The 19,441-nt window shown below is 38.7% G+C and overlaps 2 protein-coding genes across 2 annotated transcripts in view; one reads left to right on the top strand and one right to left on the bottom strand.

Moving 5' to 3' along the window:
• itga1 (integrin, alpha 1) overlaps positions 1 to 19,441 on the bottom strand; it is a 60,314-nt gene that overhangs the window by 12,454 nt on the left and 28,419 nt on the right. Inside the window, exons 3-11 of the mRNA XM_086301066.1 lie at positions 13,345 to 13,454; positions 8,839 to 8,927; positions 6,958 to 7,069; positions 5,144 to 5,271; positions 4,260 to 4,408; positions 3,781 to 3,931; positions 3,524 to 3,698; positions 2,713 to 2,786; positions 1,256 to 1,403 (exon numbers count right to left, since the gene is read on the bottom strand). Coding sequence (XP_086157192.1) covers positions 1,256 to 1,403; positions 2,713 to 2,786; positions 3,524 to 3,698; positions 3,781 to 3,931; positions 4,260 to 4,408; positions 5,144 to 5,271; positions 6,958 to 7,069; positions 8,839 to 8,927; positions 13,345 to 13,454 — 1,136 coding nt within the window. The remainder of the gene's footprint in view (positions 1 to 1,255; positions 1,404 to 2,712; positions 2,787 to 3,523; positions 3,699 to 3,780; positions 3,932 to 4,259; positions 4,409 to 5,143; positions 5,272 to 6,957; positions 7,070 to 8,838; positions 8,928 to 13,344; positions 13,455 to 19,441) is intronic.
• On the top strand, positions 16,691 to 18,130 carry LOC147326115 (uncharacterized). Its single transcript, XM_086302573.1, has one exon. The coding sequence runs from the start codon at positions 16,752 to 16,754 to the stop codon at positions 18,042 to 18,044; it is 1,293 nt and encodes a 430-aa protein (XP_086158699.1). The 5' UTR covers positions 16,691 to 16,751; the 3' UTR covers positions 18,045 to 18,130.

Here is a 19,441-nt window from a genome sequence, read left to right as displayed (position 1 = left end):
GAACGAGCATGTGCCAACAGCTGAGTTTATAGTGTGCGAGCTACCAGCGCTCCATCTAATGACATGTTGATTAAATAACTTGATACTAAGATACCACGGCTGCTTTACGAGCCATAAAAGGCATCAGCATGGAGCGACGAGCCTGTGTATTATTATTTATGTGACACAGAGAACAGAATCTGCTTTCGAAGTCAGACAAATGACGTACCTATTTTCCCCCTCACAGCAGAAACTTCCATATTTATTCTGCAACTTAATTTTACATCAGAAACACTTAGATCAGATCTAGGTTGGTGGAACAAAAAAAGGTGTGTATTCCATGTATTTTAATTCAACGTGCTAATTTTTTTTTAGCTTTAACTTGCTTAAGATTGATATACTTTAAGAAATTATTAACATATATAATCTAAATAAATAAATAAAGCGTACAGTCAAAGAAGAGGAGAAAACAGGAAGACTGTTAATCAGGCAGTTATAAACATGAAGCAAAAATATTTTTGTAAACTGAAATACATGAAACCAAAGTTTATTCATCAAATTAATTAATTGCTAAAGTCATTTTTTAAATTGTATTTATTTATCATGACTTCATGTAATTCTTCAGACTCCCCAAATGCAATAAACAGAAGTATACACATACACGGCTAGTCCTGATTCTCCATATTAAGGGAAAACAGAGAATGTAAGCCTTTTTACTTTTAGGCTGCTTTAAATGAGATTATATCCAACAAACACAGCTAGTACTTAAAGTGGCCTGTGGAGCTTTATAGCAAAGTAGGCCTGGATATTTAGATGGTAATAAAAGCATCATAAAAAGCAGCAGCAGTAGCATTAAAACTATTCATAAATTTGGTTCCATAATTGACATAAATACATATGAGAAGCCAAAGGTACATATTATAAATAGCCTCCTGAGTAGATTTACATTTTTTTGCACTGTATTAGTAATGTTGTTAGAATATTTTATTCCTAACAAACTCTGACCCCTTCATTTTTAAGGCTAAATATGTATAATATGTAAACATGTTAAACACGTTTCACCAAAAAACATTTAAACAAAGTCTCTTTTATAGTAAAGGCTGCTATTTTGCATCTAACAGCACTAACGGGTAATGTAAGTACACAAGAGCAAGTGTTGTGCAGAGGAACTCACTTAAAGGTCAGTTATTATATATTTTTTTAATCCATGAAGACTTTAAATTTATATATCAGTGACATTTAAAGGAACTATAAATTTTATTAAGTTTCCACTCACCGAGGTACGCGGCCAGCCTTTCATTCCTAGCCTCTTTCAGTGGGTCAAAGAAAGCATCTTTCCCTGGAACCACGTCTCCTCCAGGAGTGTACATTACCACTGTCCCGTTCCATTCATAAGCTCCCACTGCTCCCAGTAACACACCTTCCTAAGGGAGACAACAGACAAATATGTGGTGGAAAAAATAACCCAATCCTTTATTTAAGCAAAACAGTGGCTCCATAGTGTAGTGGTTTACACATCTACACTAACAAGCAAAATATCCCTATAGAAATTTTACTTTGAGGTAGACTCTGCATTTCATATACACTACTTAGCCCCTCAAATGTAGTGGTGGTAAGCAGCAGCAGAGTGCAAGCATCACAAAGTTATATTTAAGTTCTGCACTTGTGTGAATGCTCTTCATCAGAGACCTTCAGGATCCCAAACAATCAAAGTTGCACCGCTGATGGGTGCTTTTCACAACTTTCTGTTATTATAGTTTTTTGGAATCTGTTTGGTAGCAATATTATGCAAAAGTAATAATAAAAAAAAATGAAAAAATAAAATAAAAAATGATACTATGGCACAAATCCAGATTACTTTATTTTTAAATGTAAGAAAGAGCACTGACTTTGGCATACGACTGTGGCCTTTAAGTGCACATTAAGTGCAACTTAAAAGTACAGCTATTGATCCCATAATAAAATAACAAGCATATACGGTATATTATTTCAAGTGAATATATCTATCGCTCTTTTTTGTCCAGAGGCAGCACAGTTAAGTAATAGGAATGGGAGGGGTTGCAACAGGACATGATATCTTTCATTAGCCACAACAAAGTGCGTCGAGTGGCTCTTTCCCACTAATGACTGCTAAAGTGTGGCGTCACATGTTTAGGATTCAGTACTATGACTCAGCTTAGGAGCCAATTCAGAGTAAGAGAGAGTCAGAGGAGATAAGAGCAGGAGGAGGAACATAAAAAAGGGGCGTTTTTTTTATTACATGCAGGAAATAGATACTGAATTTATCCAATCAGCCTTCTGACTCAACATCCCTTACAGACTTTTCTGCTGTGTACAGCTTTCATTTGCTTTCCGACTCACATACAGTCAGACACGATATTGCCAGGATATCACAGTGAGCAATTCTCAAGTTTCCCAAAATTAACCCACAGAGCTGAATCACCAAACAGCTGTAGATGGACCAGAGATAACAATGCGGTATTGTGTCGGGATGAGTTCAGCAGTTAACTTCCTTGCTGATGAATCCATGTCCGTGCAAACAGTTCACTTTGATTCCACAGATAGAGCAACTTATCACTGCTGTGATCTCAAAATATGATTCATCCTTCAGCCATTTGGTGCGGTCTGGGTGCAATAAGTGATTTAGCAGGACCCAACTATTCCTCTGTAAACAATCTATTTGGTAGCAGTTTGGTGTATTAATCACACGTAAACAGTTGGACTGAAACTTACGTTTGAGGTGTGAGCACTAAACCCAGTTTGGGACATCTCCATCTGAATGGGGGAAGTGGAATTTCCACTTGTAGCTGAAGAAAGGGAAATTTCAGTTTAGCTACATGTACATAAACCACAGATAATCACATGTTGTCAAATCTGTTTTTACTTCGAAACATATAAAGAATATGGGTCTGAAACTTAAATATGGGTATCGTTTGAAATTTAGGGAAATATTTGTCTGTGACAGAACTGAAGTAATATCTTATGTTAGCTTAACATGAAGAGGAAGATAATCAAAACGATGGGCATTAATACCGTTTCCATGTGTGCCATTTAATTATTTCTAAAATGAATGTGACCAGTGAGGGGTGGGTCTGACTGTGAAATGCTAACGACTCATCAATCAGAAGTTGATAGCCAGTAAACATACCTTTTTCAACACACCCTGAAATGATGAACTGAGCCCACAAAGTCATTTATAGATGTCTGTGTCAACACGTGTTTGCTCATAGGGGGTTCATATGATTGTTGGAGTTTCCTCTATTATCGTGGGTATTCACAATATAAAACACTCACTTTTGTTGTGAATTGGCGCTATATAAATAAAGCTGATTGAATTGATCATTTGCCTTAAATGTCTTAATTGTTAAATGTGTTCAGCATGTAGTTTTTATTCATACCTATTGGATCTATTTAGGGGGGCAAGGCTAGCTCCTTCCTGCTTTTGTCGGTCTTTGTCGAACTATTTCAACATCCATTTCTTTGACAAAAGTGAAACTGCTAATGTGGCTTCAAGAGCATGCATATTTTGTGTCTATGCATTTACCTTCCAAGGCCAAAATCCTGCTTCCCAGTGTATCCACAATGTTCACTAAAGCAGCCTCATCAGACACATTGAAGAAGTGGTCTTGGATAGGTTCACTGGAGATATTCTGGATCTCTTTGATAAACTTTTGCACCTCTGATAGAGATTTGTTCTGGCGACCGTAGTCCCCCAAAACCTGTAAACGAGAAAGTACTTAACATTAACGGATAAACTATTCTGACCAAAAACTGAAACATCACAAAATATTTTGTACTCACAGCGATGCCAAATCTCTCAATGTCATCATGCTCACAAGCTTTGATGACCTTTTGTAGATTATAGTAGTCGTGTGATTCTCCATCAGTCACAATCACCATGACTTTCTTAACTCCAGGTCGTGCACCACGCTCTGGCATGAAGGCTTCCTCTCTGAAATGCAATTAACTTCAAAGTTACTCAGACAATCCTGACTTATGCTAGTTTTTTTTTTCTGACGACACATCAATTGCAACACTATTTTTTAATTTCCTCATAAGATTTGAATTCCATCATGTCTGAAAATTTATCTGCAAGGCCAACTGGAAGGCTTGTGCTATTTTTCTTCTAACAATCTGCCCATGACAATTGTCAAGCAGACTTGAAATGACAGTTTCCTATTCAAATATCCATTAAACCTTGCCAAACCAGAAAGACTCAATTATTAATTGTGGTCAACCGTTGCCGGGTTTGCCCAAATAAGACAGCTAATGTTAGGTACCTGGCAGTATCAATGCCCAGGAAAGTCATCGTCTTGGTGCCAGTGTGCTGAGGAAGGACTTGGACAAAATCCCGCAAAGCAGGCATGTTGTCAAACTGGCTCAGGTTGACCTGATGACTCACGGTCTCGCCATAAGACACAATGCCCACCTAGAAAACACGCATACATTCACACATTTAACATGTAAACTTTCTCCTACATTAAATTTCTCTCTATGTTCTTCTCTCCTCAGCTTCTCCCCCCAGACAGTCTGCAGAGGATGTGGCTGAGGTCTGGTGAGCTTGATATGACACAATGTTCTTTATACAGACTGCAGAGGACTTCAGCAGCCATGGAAGATTTGACTTCCAACCACTAGACTCCACAGTAGGAAGACTTTCCAGTGCTTCCCTGTGGAAAAGTCCACAAGCTGTGAGCCAGATCAATGTAACCATAAGAAAAACACATTCACAGAGCGATCCAATTCAAGTGGACAGAAATACACTCAGATTCAAACTTAGTGAGCGAGAGGTTGAATTTACTTTAAAGGCTGTAAAGTGCTCAGTTTATGAACTTTGCTTTATAAAGGGCATCTTACACGTGTGGAAAAATTACATAATGGAGCACAGTAAAGTCATTAAACATAATTACTAACTAATATAATCCTCCATTCATTCCTTTTCTATATCTGATTGATGTTACATAACTATTCCATTTATTCATTCATGTATGGCTGTGCAGCCTGCACTGAACGCACACATAAACCACTCTGCAAACGTCTATAGCCACTCTTTATTTCTTTATTTTTTGAAATGATGGATGGAGTGGGTAAAGGCTTTTTAAAAGTACTGTATATGCAAAGAAAATTGGCTTTTTTAGTTTGTTCTTTAAATAGTGCAACTGACTTGTGTCTGTTTAGGTCCGATCTCAAGTCTCCCAATGAACTTATTGAGAAACTCCGTAATACTCGACCAGGGGTAGATACTGTTAGATCCATCCAGCACGATCACAAGGTCCATCTCCTTCCCGCACTCTGGAACAGAGCCAAAAATGACATTTAATTAAAGGGTACGTTTAGTTTTCAGTTTCTCTCTGTAAGCACTAACAGGGGTGCTGAAAGCTGAGACTGGACTTTTTTCTTTTGCTTCTTTTTACTTTTGGCTAGTCTACACAAGCGTATTTGATTTGGTGATTTTTCTCCTAAGTAAGACATCAGGTTATGTAACACGTTCAGTCTGTTTCCTGTTTACTTGCGCCCACGGTAAACACACAAGCTCCAAATCAAAATGTAATAACGTAGATCAGTGTGTGTGTATGTGTGTGTGTGTGTGTGTGTGTGCGTGCGTGCGTTGGTTTGTGTACGTATAAGTTGGGGTGAGGGGTTTATAGAGGGTAGCACAATGGGGGAACAAAATGAATATTTCTGTTACAAAATATGGACTTTTTTGTTTTTTTAAGGCTTCTACTTTTGTTTTACTAGGTTACATTACAAACATTATTATTATACAAGAAGAGAATCTGCTAGCATAATAGGAATAGTGAATACAGGAGAAGAACGTGGAGTGGGATGTTGTAAACGGACTTCATTCATCAAAATGTGAAGTTATATTGATCGTGTTGGACAACCTTGTTATTGTTGCCCATTCGAAATGTCTGCTGCACCTACCATACACGCCTAGTTTTTTTACTGACCATAGCCAAGCATAAGACATTATTATGTCATAAACAAACCTATGCATCCAGACCAAGAGTGGAAATTTGTGTGACAATGTGTCCATAAAATCAAAAGTATGATTTTTCTCTTTAGTAAAATTTGGGTGAAGAATCATTAGGTGACTATTGTGTAATTTTGAATAGGAGGAGTGAACTGTGGAGGGACAAATGGACCCATCGCCATCGCATGTCTTTCAGCTCAGTGAACTAGAAATCAGTTTTACTTCAAAAGGTGACAGACCTGTGTAGTCAATTTACTGCTGTGCATTGGTGGGTGGTAAATGCTGACAACAATTACAATTGCCATTATGTATGTAGCAGATAACACAAATAAAAAGGTACAAAAAAGTCATCCTGGTTTTATCATTTACCTGTGGAGGAACTAGAGTTGACGAGTTGTGAAATCTGTTGTAAATATTCATTTTAAACCTTCAAACTGTAGAAACCTAACAACTATGATTATATTAATTATAACAATTACTTGAGGCAAGACGTCTGTGTAGGAACAATGTAAGAACTGTATTTCTAAAGTCTTTTTGTTTCATTCAAAACTTTTTTTTACCTTCATTCATTATTTAGAGGATTAAATGAGTATGAGAAGTATACAATAAGTCTGTGTATATGATTATTTGTGGTAAAGTAACAGTGATTCAGAAAACCTGAGGGAATGAAAGAGAAAATGACTGTACGCTGTTTACTCTAGGGTTCTTTCAAAGCTGTTTCCATCCAGGGAAACGCCATGCAAGCCCAGTAAACTGTCTCCTAACTTGGGCATACAATGCAGCAGATGGGCTGGGCTGGACATGAGAGGGATGGGGGGGGGGGGTCGTCACAGACAAGTTTACATTAAGAAGAATGCTCTAATCTCTATGTTCGCTGAGGGAGTGTGAGTTTAAAGTCAGGGTCCTGGGTGGTACTAGTATGACGAGGAGATTGCTATCTCTCAACCCAGACAGACAACTTGTACAGACAGCGTCCTGTCTTGAGCAGATTTTCTGTACTGTACCTTGATATTTTGTAAAAGAGTTGAGGATCTGGAAGGAAGAGCTGACATTCGTACAAACTCCTGAGATGAAATGCTGCGGGCCGCACTTGTAGCCATACTGAGGACCACACGCCTGTGGAAACAGGACACACATGCATACAAACAAACAGAGACTCAAAGGCTGTGACTAGTTAGTTTTCCACTATTATGAGGTCATGGATGAGAGGAGAGCTACTGAAGACAGAAACAAAGAGGAAAGAACGACTCAAACTGAGGATGACATCAAGAGACTTTTAAAACCCACAAGAGGTTGATTCAGACTGTTTATCTTAAGAAAAGGAGAAAAGGAGACAGAACAGAGGAAAACTGCTAAAGGGAGCAGGCCTTTACTTAGAGGGAGGGGTTAAAGTGGATAGAAACAGTCTGGAATGGCACCTTTAATTTACAAGTAATTAAATCTGTTAAGTAACTGACTACATATTATTTTTGCTTCCAGATGATACCCCACGTACATCATCCACACATTTCCTTCTCATTCATAGAGAACAACAACTTCTCCAAAGAAAGCCTTATTGGCTACATCATTTACAAACTCGTGTCCTGGTGGATTAAATGAAGAACACTCGTTATCTTGTTTTTTAGAATTAATAAATGGGGCTGCATAGACTTATTCGGCCTGTATTTTTCATGTATTGATTATAAGATGTTTAGATTATTGATTTATGTGCGTCTATGTAATGTTTTCGTGGTCAATTAATATCTAGATACAGATCTGAGTTGTGTATTATGTGATATAGTTTGTTAATTTTTTGTCTTTCAGTGTGTTTCTGATAGCGTTAATGGTGTGTGATCTATGTATGTGCTTGGAGCAGGCCGTCACTTCTGTATGTTGATGAATTGCTGATCGTTGCTACCTGTGCTCATTATAGCTGTGACTACATGTGTATTAGAAACTCTGAGAAAAGCCATGTGCTGAAATGCTTCTGGGTTTTTTTTCTTGTTGCTGTGATAATAAAGATTTTATACAAGTAGTTGTGAGTACTGAAGTTCTTATTCAAAGACAATGCTAGTAATCCCAGAAACAAAGGCCTGCTTAGCATTAAAGTATCTCATTATTGCTAAAATGCTAACATTTGCTAATTAGCAAAACTGATAGAAAACCTGAGGCTAAAAAAACGCATTAGTTGGAGCAGTATACTTATTAGGATTCATCCTTTGGGGACCATTCAGGTTTGCAGAAAATTCCATAACAATGCATGTAATAGTTCAGGAAAATCAGTGCACCACTGTGATGGCTCAACAGGCAGGCATAATGAGTGGCACGGCTATAAATTAGTATTGTAAATGTTCAGTAAATGACTAAACACACATGCAGTCCAGCTGGTGATTAGATTGTGTTGAAATGTGTTACTAAACTCATTATTTGCTCATTATCATGTCATATGTTTCCTCTGGTAGCCTGATTTATACCAAATGTTTTGGGTGTTCCACCTTATAAATACAGACATGGTGTTGACATGTTGTGTAAATCACATTAAGGGTTTAAACTGCAGCTCCACCTCACATTTCTACATTAGATTTTCATACACGAACCATTCAAGAAGTTGCAAAAACATGCATTTACTGGCGCTGTAGTTTTGACACATTGGTGATCCTCAGGTTTAAATAAAGTTTTACTACAGTTCTTAAGCACAACCCTACATGTTTAAACACTTCAACATTACCACAATTGATTCACAGCATCCTGTTACGTTCCCAGGACACGGAGCCTGACTTTTCCATGGAGGCCAAAGGTTTAGTGCGTGTTCTGCAAATTCGCTGCTGAGTAGTCTTGCAGCAAATATGCAAAGATCAGTCCTTCTTCTTCTTGTCTATAGAAAATGTAGAAGACTTCCTGCTTACCAGAAATCCTCCTTTGGGATTCGTTACCAGTGTGCTTCCCATGGTCATGTTTTCCTTCACTTCACGCAAGTTGGGAATGGTTGTGTTTTCTAAAAAAAAAAAAGAAGAAGAATAAACTAGATGAATAACAGAGTGAGACAAACAGAGAGCAGCACAGCTGGGTAAATTTCTCGTTTTCATTTTCCCACAAGAAAAGTGCTGCCTATCCCAAAGAATGACATGAGACTAAATATACTCTGCTATATTACTTTACCATGTGGCCCCTCTGTGTGTAGCTTATGGCTATTAACTAAGAATATGGAGCACAACACAAATATTTTGTTGGTAAACAGCCTGTTTGTTGTGAAGGGGAAAGAATTAGGGGAATCATTAAACCAACCCAACATGTGTCTAAAATTAGCAGCTTGGGAATGTTTTGGATAGGAATTAGTTTTTCCTTCTGCAAATCTGTGAAACATGCCTTTTCAATTTTGAATGTTGCTCCCTGAGAAGTGATTTTGATGTGAAACAATTTCTTATTGTATGTGCAACAGATCTGTTAGCAGTTAGTGCGTTAAATTTTTACCCTATACGTCCTTTCCGGGTGGGTTTTTTCCCTCTATTTCCTTCCCACACTCACTAAAGTATACTAATAAAGGCAGCACAATCGGGCTCCCTGCTGACCTCAGGATGAAAAAAATCCTTGTCTTTCATAAACAAACTTTTTAAAACAACATTAAACTGTGATGTGGGTCTGAATTGATTTGGAAAGTGACCCATCCTTATTTCTTAACTCCAATGACACAGTTCAGGACCCTGCAGCTCATGATACCCACGTGGGACTGGAACGAGTGACAGACACCGAAATACAAGCTTTTTCCTCAGTAATGCTTGATAGCAATCAGAACAAATTGGACCTATCAGAGCACTGCTCCTGCTCTGGTGCTCTGCCTGTGATTTTCTAGATTGTGGATCTAAACTGCAGTGAGTTTTCACAACACTGAAAAACAGTAAACTAATTATTACTATGGCAAATCAGCTTCATAATCAGTCTTTGTTTTAAATCCATTTCCCAATTTCCTAGAATACCCAAACATTTCACATTAGTAGTTTTCAGTTACGGCTGATTGATTTAGTCAAAAGCAGGGCTGGTATTTTGTTTACTGAACACAAGTGAACTCACTTATACACCTCAGAATTGGTTCATGCAGTTTATCTACAACATTTTTATCAGTGCAGTGGCTGCTGCGACCAATTGAAGTGTGTCTGCTGCCGCAGCCCTGCATGGCCACTTCCGATCAGATTGTTTTCAGTGGAAATCCTGGTGACAGACGTACCAAGATGAGGTGCTCCGACCTGTATTTGTGGCACTCATGCAGCAGTACTCCACCCTGCGGCTGTTTCAGGGCGACAATGCGACAATGCCCACCCCCACACTGCTAGAGCAGCGCAGGCCTTTCTGGATAAGAAGCACATCCGGACACTTCCTTAGCCAGCATTTAGTCCTGATATGTCTCCTATTGAACAAACCTGGCACATGCTGAGTCAACGTGTTCATCAGAGACAGCCACAGCCACTGACCACTGCACAGCTGCAGGAAGGGAGAGCAATTCCTCAACAACAGATCCGGACACTTGTATTATCTGTTCTCAGATGGGTGACTGCTTGTATCATTTCAAATGTCTTCTGCGTGCATATATATAAAATATGTAGATAGATAGATAGATAGATAGATAGATAGATAGATAGATAGATAGATAGATAGATAGATAGATAGATAGATAGATAGATAGATAGATAGATAGATAGATAGATAGATAGATAGATAGATAGATAGATAGATAGATAGATAGATAGATAGATAGATAGATAGATAGATAGATAGATATCTAATAAGACAAAATCTATTTGAAAACCCAAACTTATGTTTTGTTTTTGGATGAGTATATGTGAGAGAAGGCAGACTGACTTTACAATTATACAACTGACGCATCATGTTTGTCATTTAGTTTCAATTTTCTAAACAGAATGCAAAAATACAGCCAAGGTGTTTAGTAACCAACCCCTCCAAAATTGTGGGTACTGTTCTTCCTCATCAGTATTTCATAATGGCCATGGCATAACCGCCTCCCAGTTTTACTGGTCAGACTGAAGAGTCATTAAAAATTACAACACAACAGCCACTAACTTTGCTCATTATGGTTTGGCTTCGCTCGTCTGTGCTGGGAAAATGTAAATCCATTATGGAGGCAGATGTGGCGATGAGAGATTGTGAGGAGTCGTCAGTGGGCATAGACTGAAATGATGAAGAGTGACAGATGACTGACAAGCCCTTTACTTATTTAAAACATTTACATGAACACATCCTGCTGAACTGCGCAAGGTTTTTCTACTGTTATAGAAATATCCAAGAATACTTTATATATCCATCAACTGATCCTAAAGAAACAAACAGGTCATGCATTTGCTTATCTTGTCTAGTTTCTTTTAAAAAAGTAAAATAAACCAGCACTGTTGTCATCATTTAAACTTCTCCTAGTTTGTTGCTGACTTGTCTGGCTCCAGATTCCCATTGGATGCTTTCCAGACAAAACTTCGGTCTGTGAGATTCAAGCTTTTTTTTCTAAATCCCCCAAGATAAAGCAACTACAGCACTCTCCACTTCAGAGAAGGGAATTCCAACTGATCAGCACTTAACACCAATAATTTACCAACAGCAGCCAAGCTGTTACCGTGCTTACTTAGAAATTTTAAGGTGTCCAAGGCAACTGTGCTAAAGCGGTGACGTATCAGTCTCTAAAAGTTGCAGATCTGCTGCACACACAAGCTCTCGGTTATTGCGTACACACACAGGCAGGCACTAATAGAGGCTTTGCAGACTACTGACCGGCAGCTAAGTTGTGTTTATCTGTTTAATTTAGATAAATTGGAAGGCTGAAACATTAAAACCTTGTTTATTTGCTGTCTTCCTGTTCCGATGGTTCCAGCTTCCTCCCCAGAAGACCCAGTCAGATATAAAAGTTAACTTACACACACATCAGACGCACACGCCCTGAAGCACTTGGATTTAGAGTATTTGTGCAGACAGTTAATTGAGAGCTTCTCCCATGCACACCGGCAATTAAAATCCCCCTCATGCACATGTTCATGCACATATATAAACCAATCGGCCACTGAAAGATGAAGCGAATAACATGGATTATCTGTTACAATGACAACAGATATAATATGCAGCAACTGAATGATTGATCCCCGTGTTATTATTGCTTCCTTTTATCGAGTGACAAAGTGTGTCTAGAGAAGAGGTTGTGGTGGGTGGTTGGGTCAAACACACAGCTTTCACACAGGAGACTGTGATCACTAATTAGATATCCATGTTTACTTATTACTTTAGAGTTAATTGATTGAGTTTTTACTTCTTTGAGGTCAGGCTTAGACACCTTCTCAAATCCAAGAATAACTGTTTAACTTTTTCACAGCATTAATCATATCAGTATAATTAATCATGGTAAAAGGTCCTGAAGCAGTGACGCTCCTGGGGCAACATTAAAATGTAAGGTTGTGGTAACAATGATATCAGATTGCGTGTGTTGGACGCAGGAATAACTGTGAGTGCTTTACTTTCTTGCCAGGATTTCACTATGGTCATGGCATAAGCACATCTTAATTTTATGCTGAAGTTAATGGCAGAGGAGGTTTGGAACGGTGCAGTTACAGAGTCAGCAGAGCGTTGGCAATTTTGATCTGTTAGGAAAAGGTGGAGGAAGGATGCTGTGCATTCCTCTGCGTGAATAGGAAAGTATTAACACAACAGGAGAGAAGGTAAAACATAACAGCCAAAATGTAAGGCCGTCCTTGCAAAACATTGTTTTCTACTTCATCACATGCATGACAAATTAGTCTTGTACACCGTCTGAGTTCAGAAGCATTACGACTACATGATCAGTTGTAAACCTGTGATCAGTATGTCATAGCACTGAGCGTATTACTGATGATAATGGTGGAAGGTAGGCCACAAATATGCTCTCAAATGTGCTATTTGGGAGTCAATCAACAGAACTTCTTACTCCATGATAATAATCAGTAATATGATCACATGATTGTCATAATCTATCAGGAAATAAGTGGCCTTTTGCATGTCTAACAAGGTGATTTTTAATTTTGTGCACGCAAAATGTATCAACAATGAGAATCTTTTGTTATTAACTTCACTAAACAGTTTGAATTTGTTATTTTTCAGTACATTAGGAGCAAGAATTTGGTACAATTATAAGTAGTGCGCATGAAGGTCATCGCTGTGAAAAGGGAAAAGTGCCCATAAAACAACAAATGTGACACTGACCACTGAGTGATCACTGTGTGTAAGTTTGATTAAAATCTGGCCAATACTGCAGGAGGAGCTGCATTTCTTGTGAACTGTAGCTGGACAGAGGGACAGGTGGTTGTCTTGGCATTGCATGAACTCATAGCCCCCTTCAGCCAGATCAGATAAAACTGTACACATGTGCACACAAATCGTTTTCTTACTGGGCAGCTCCAGTTTGATGCAGTTGTTGTTATCTCTCCCCACGGGACATTTGTAGACGTCTCCGGTTCTTTTACTCGGCTGTCCTGACAGCGGAGATCCAATCAGAACCCTGAAAAAATAAGGACGAGATGGGAATGGTTACATGGAAAGCCATCCAACATCCACACTACTTGCTTTACAATTGTGATAACAACCGCAATTCAGATGTTATTGCAGCGATTAGAAGCAGTGACTCTGAGATCCACTTCTGAGGTCCACAGCTATTTAGACATGGTTTAATTATACTTGTATAGCAATTGAACGTAAACCATGGTTCACACTGCCTAGTAAAGATGTTATAGTTTATTGTGATTGGCTTGCGAGTTTGTGGCTGCAGTTTTATTATATAATCACTCTGACACAATAACAAAGAAATAGCTGGAAATAAAAAACAACAGTTAATCTCATTTAGCTCTCACCAACACCACATAGTAATGGAAGATAACTCCCAGCTGCTTTTATAGCACTTCAGTGTTACGTTTAATGTGCTGGACAAGTTCAATATGTGTCTTGTGTGGGTTTTATTACACTGTGTCTCTCCATCAGTGCATTGATGCTAAAAAAAAGTTTGGTCATCTGCCTTCCTCTAAACGCTCAAGCTTATTAACATTCCTGACTCTAATGGACCCTGTGTCATTTGAAGCAAGACGCAGAGAGGAACAACAACACACCCGACACACTTTCTGCTGCCAGCTGCCTGTGAGAAACATTGTAATTATTTACAGCATTGAACGAGCACTCTTTTCACTCAGAAATGAAAAAATAAACACTTCATAATTACTTCATTAATGATAAGTTAAGTGTTCTTCCTGCTCGTGTCACTGCAAAAAAAGAGCAGCTTTAACAAGGGAATGATTGACAACCACTTAAATATTTCAACAGCGGTTCAAAGCACTGGTATGCAACTTTGTCCAAATATTCATGCTGCACACAGGATGAATAACTTTCCCGATCCAATGGATTTTCAAAACTGTTCTTAACATGAAAACCAGGCTTGTACAGGCTGTTGTTATTACATAAAGTTAAGTTTTAAAGGCACAGCCGTGTGAATAACTGTATGTAAAATGTGTGCTGGTGTCATCAACTCTAGATGACTCAGAACTTTCTCCAACAGGGTGTATTTGAAGTCAAACCATGGTCTTTTTCCCCCACAGTAACCGAGTCATTTTGGCTGACGTAACCAAAGTAGAAAAGTGAAAATAAGCAGCTGCGAGAGGGAAAATTGAAACGGTGTCCAGATTCCACTGTTTAGCTGAACGGCAATGAAATGGGTCGTTTTCAGATTGAATGAACAAAGATTGATCCTATCATACTATTTGTTTGTTGGGATTTGCATCTACTTCAAAAACAGCTCAACAGCTATGTTTTTGTGACAAGGAAAAAAAAACACCTGTTATTAAAATTCTCATTGGTTTGTTGTCAGTATGATAAAAGGGTAAAAATGGCAGTATGGTAACAGGTTGCACAGTAAATGTGAATATGTTAAGATGCTGAATATAGAATTAAACAACTGAAAATGAAGCTGCTAGCTCGGCTTACAACTCTGAATCCTGGTTTATTTGATAATTACTCTTTTTCACTAAGTAGTTTTTCCCGAAAGAAAAAGGTCAGGGATGCAAGTGGCAGGAAATGAGCTTCCTCCAAAGCATGTCTGGGATCTGCTTTGTAGATAGAGCAACAAGCTCAAAGAGCTGCTAAACCTCCACAACAAAATGAGAAAGCTGTGGCAGTTTTGACATCTAATTAGGCTGGCACCTGGAAATCTTGTAGGTGAGATGTTTGGGACGTGTCCCATCAGGAGGAGACTGCTGGAAAACACAGAGCAAGCGAGGAAAATTATGTCTCTCAGCTGGGAGCGCCCCCAGATAAGCTGGAGGACATCGCTAGGGAGAGGAATATCCGGGCACCTCTGTTACCTTCTGCCCCCACAAACCATAATTCATCATTGGATGAATAATATATGGATATTTTTCAGCAAAAAATAGGTTACAAGTTCTTAAACCTTAAAACTCTTTAAATGTTGAATTTCTACAATAATAACAAATCATTTTCACATGATTTAAAAAATGAAAACATTGCACTTTTCTGAAACCTTTCCCAGCAATGTTGTGGAGAGCAGACAAATCTTGGGGTTAGCCAAGGTTACAAGAGGCTCCAGCGAAAAGCTGAACCGCCTGTGCCACATGTAACAGCTTTTCTCTCCCCACCCTCGCTGACGGTTAAGGCATCTGTAACTAATCAGTCACCTCCCACTTACAGCAACCTGCGTGTTACATCACCATGTGATTGCTATATTTTCTCATTAAAATATTTTCCCAAGCGTAACACTGAGAGCTACAGGTCGTCTCTAATTTTTCCCCACTAAACCTCTGTAAATCATTCAGCCTCGGTCATGTCCTCCCTCCGCTCGCAGCGTGCTTTGCCCTCATCACTAGTGTGAAACAGAACAAAATCAAGCTTTTTGGATGATATGTAGCACACATGTTTGACTGCACTGAGGAGTTTCAGTTGCAAATGGCTCCACTGATTAGCAGTAAGTGAATTACTACAAGTGATCTCATATGATCTCGATAAGTTAACTAGTACAAAGCGCCATCAGGTATAGCCATGCAGGAAAGGATCAGCGATTATAGTGCAACAGGTCTGACTTTAGAGTAACTAAAGGAGTTTGCAGAAAGCAGAAGAGATAAAAGATTTTAAAAACATGTTTCCATGTTTATTTTAGCAAGAAGCCACGGATGCTTGGTTTCATTGTATTAACAGGCTGGGTATGTGAATACTCTGGCGGGCAGTTTAAGGTTAACAGCTAGTAGTAAAAACAAGGACCTTCATTACAGCCGCAGCTGGTGTGCTCGCCCCAGCTTAATTTTACAAGCGAATCAGTGTTTTTTTCCTTTTTTTATTATTTTCTGGAGTAGAATTTAACCGAATGAACACTTGTCTTGATACGTGTGCACATTTTTGGCCAGAATTCTCTTAAACAAAAATATTTATTGGGAAAAAAAGACACATTTAAAAAATGTATTATACCTCTATTACTTGTCTGTTATATAACATTAGGGATGCTCGTGGCAATTCATTTCTTAATCAGCTAAACAGGTCAGTTAAGAAATAGTCAAATATTAAGTTAAATTTGAAAACGGTTTAAAAAAAAATATCCCCATTCCAAAAGGTCACATGACAATCTCATTGGCTCACGGAGTTGTGATGTCACTACACTTTGATCCTTTGAAGTTTGACCTTAAATAGGGGTGAGAAACAGCAATTTGTAGTTCGTGTCTTCGCAGCATTTGTGTTTGCAGCTTTCACACGTTCACCACAGAAACTTTTGGAAACCTTTTCAGAGTTGTCGTGTACAACTTTCAACATGTATCCTACAAGACACCAACCAAGGCAAAAAGATTACGCCGCTTCTCCTTCCTGTCGTGGCCGGCCAAATGACCTCTTAGCCGTCCAAAGGGCATTACATGACAGTAGGAAGGAAAACTACCACCTCCAGAATAAAATTCAACAGGTTGAAGACGAGAAACTTCAACTGGAGGAGAAGTGTAGACAGATGGAAGCGCAAAATAAGAACCTTGAAGAAAGACAACAACGCCAGCCCGACATAACAATTATTAATGAGGGCTGGGGAATCAAGTTTGGACAAGCCCGAGACCAGATTGTCTTCCTAATTAAGGAAAACAAGCAAAAGAGCGTGGAACTAAAGGAGATGTCCAACCAGCTTAAAGACAGCAAAGCTACTGTTGAGAAGACAGAATGGGATCTCCAATATATGGACCAAAGGAATCGGCTGCTCCAAAAAAACTTCGATGAAGCTGTGAAAAAAAATAAAGAAATCCTCCAACAGAAGGAAGAACAGGAGAAAAAGCAAAGAGACATGGAGCACAAACTCAAAGTCACGGAGGAAAAATACACAATGCTGAAAGTAAAGTTGGATGATACACTGCGCCAAAACAAAGACCTTCTTCAAGAGAAAGAAAGATTGAAAGAAGAGAAGTGTATTGTCGAAGACTTTGAGGGTAAAAACCTAAAACTGCAACAGTTTTGTAGTGAACTGAAGGACAAAACAAGTCAACTAGAAGGGGAAAAAGAAAAACTGGACAAACAATGCTCGCACATGCAGAAAAGGATGGATCAAATGGCGAGAAACAACTCCGAGCTCACTAAGGGGATATTGTTGGAATACAACAACTTGAAGCGCAAACACACTGAAATGCAGGCGCAAAAGCAAGAACAAGACAAAATACATGACGACCTGCAGCGTACGCTCCAAGATATCCACAGAAGAAATGAGGAGCTACAAGACATGTACAAAGAAGTACAACAGAGAAACGCAGACATGCACAAGGACAAGATAATGCAGGAGGAAACATCCAAAGAGCTCAAGGAAAAGCTTGAAGAAAAACGAGCAACACTGGAAGAGGTGGAGAAAACATGCAAGAAGCTTGAGAAACAAAACGCAGAAACCATCGATGAGTTGAGAACCCTCATCCTGGAAAAAAAAGCTCTTGTAGAAAAGTGCATGAAAAAGAAGAACAAACGCTTCCGCTGGCCCTGGACGAGAGACTCTACTGCTTCCTCACCTGGTGTAGCCTCATCTTGCTCCACCTCTGTTCACCTCCCCAACCAGTCCCGGCAGTTGACTGCCCCCTCCTGAGCCTGGTTCTGCCGGAGGTTTCTGCCCGTTTAAAGGCAGTTTTTCCTCCCCACTGTCGCCTAGTGCGTGCTCAGAGGGGATTGTTGGGGTTTTCTCTCCTCTACCTTGTTTCATTATTTACTTGTTAACGTTTTGTTCTTACTTCATTTTACCTTGTTTCATTATTTACTTGTTAACGTTTTGTTCTTACTTCATTTTACCTTGTTTCATTATTTACTTGTTTAACTTTTTCTTTTTCAACTTATTTATAAAACAATAAACAATTGAATTTATCCTTTGAGTAGTTTTCATCTAATCTTTTCATCTATAACTTTTTCAAACATTCATATCTGTCGTTTATCTTCTTCTTGAAACCTCATAAATGGTGAAGGAAAAATCCTGGAACGTGGTTCCAGGAAAAAGATAATTTAAAAAGGATAATTTAAATATGATTAATCTGTTTGGAAATCTGCAGGTAAACTGTCTGTCTGAGAAATTGATCAAATTAGAAGAGAGGTCAGCTGGATATTTAGATGTCACTCCTCTTATGCAAATTAATCAAATTCCTAAAGTGTAGTATTGCTGATTTTGAATAAGACCTTGAAGGACAGAAGACACATTTTCCTGGTAAAATGATGGCTGTAAAATTGGTGAAAGGGAGCCGACCAACTGGTCTGCTTCTCCCACCCAGTTTGTCATGGTCCATGGGTCTTTGATCCAAGGTTTTGAGTCTTTGAGTTGAGGATTCATTCTAGTTTTGAATTTTAGGTTCTTTGGATTAGGTTTCTGTCGTGTTAATGTTTTGTTTTCTATTCACAAGGTTGTTTTTAATACATCTTGTTAATTTTCTGATGCTTTGTATAAGTTCTTTATGGTTTACTTTCTAGCCTTGTTTGTGCCTTCAGTTTCTGTTCACTTTAGTGATGTATTTAGTGAGTCTCCCTTTGTGTTTCTGTTCTGGCCCTCCTTCTGTCTCGTCTGTTTGTCTTTATCTTTCAATGTTTCTTCATCTCTGTCTCAATGTCTCACGTTCAGTCTGTCTTCTTGTCTGTTTTCTTTACTTACTTCCTGTCTTTAATTTGAAACATTCAGTTTCCCTTCATGTCTTGCGCAGCTTTTCTTCCTGTCCTGGGCCCTCACTGGTTCCCTGATTGTCTTCATTTCCTCTATCCTCATTACCTCTTGTGTATGTACTTTCTCAGTCCTTCTTTGTCATTTGTCGTGTTGTCCATGACCATATCTGTGTGCCATGTAGCTCTGATTTCCATGTGCTGTCTGAATAAGTAATCCTAGTGTTTCTTGGATACTTGTATTCCCTGGCTGTTCTGAGAACTTTGCTATTTTAATTTAATTAGCATTAAATACACACCGTATGTTCGACTTTTGTCTTCTGAGTATTGCATTTAGATATGCAACCT

This window comes from Aulonocara sp. 'chitande type north' Nkhata Bay, linkage group LG7 (assembly GCF_057382095.1).
Source record: "Aulonocara sp. 'chitande type north' Nkhata Bay isolate Kocher_YH1m ecotype deep benthic linkage group LG7, A_spYH_male_GT1.1, whole genome shotgun sequence".
In the NCBI taxonomy this organism is placed as follows: domain Eukaryota; kingdom Metazoa; phylum Chordata; class Actinopteri; order Cichliformes; family Cichlidae; genus Aulonocara; species Aulonocara sp. 'chitande type north' Nkhata Bay.
The sequence above is the reverse complement of the archived record's forward strand: the minus strand, read 5'-3'. Positions and strand labels throughout refer to the sequence as shown.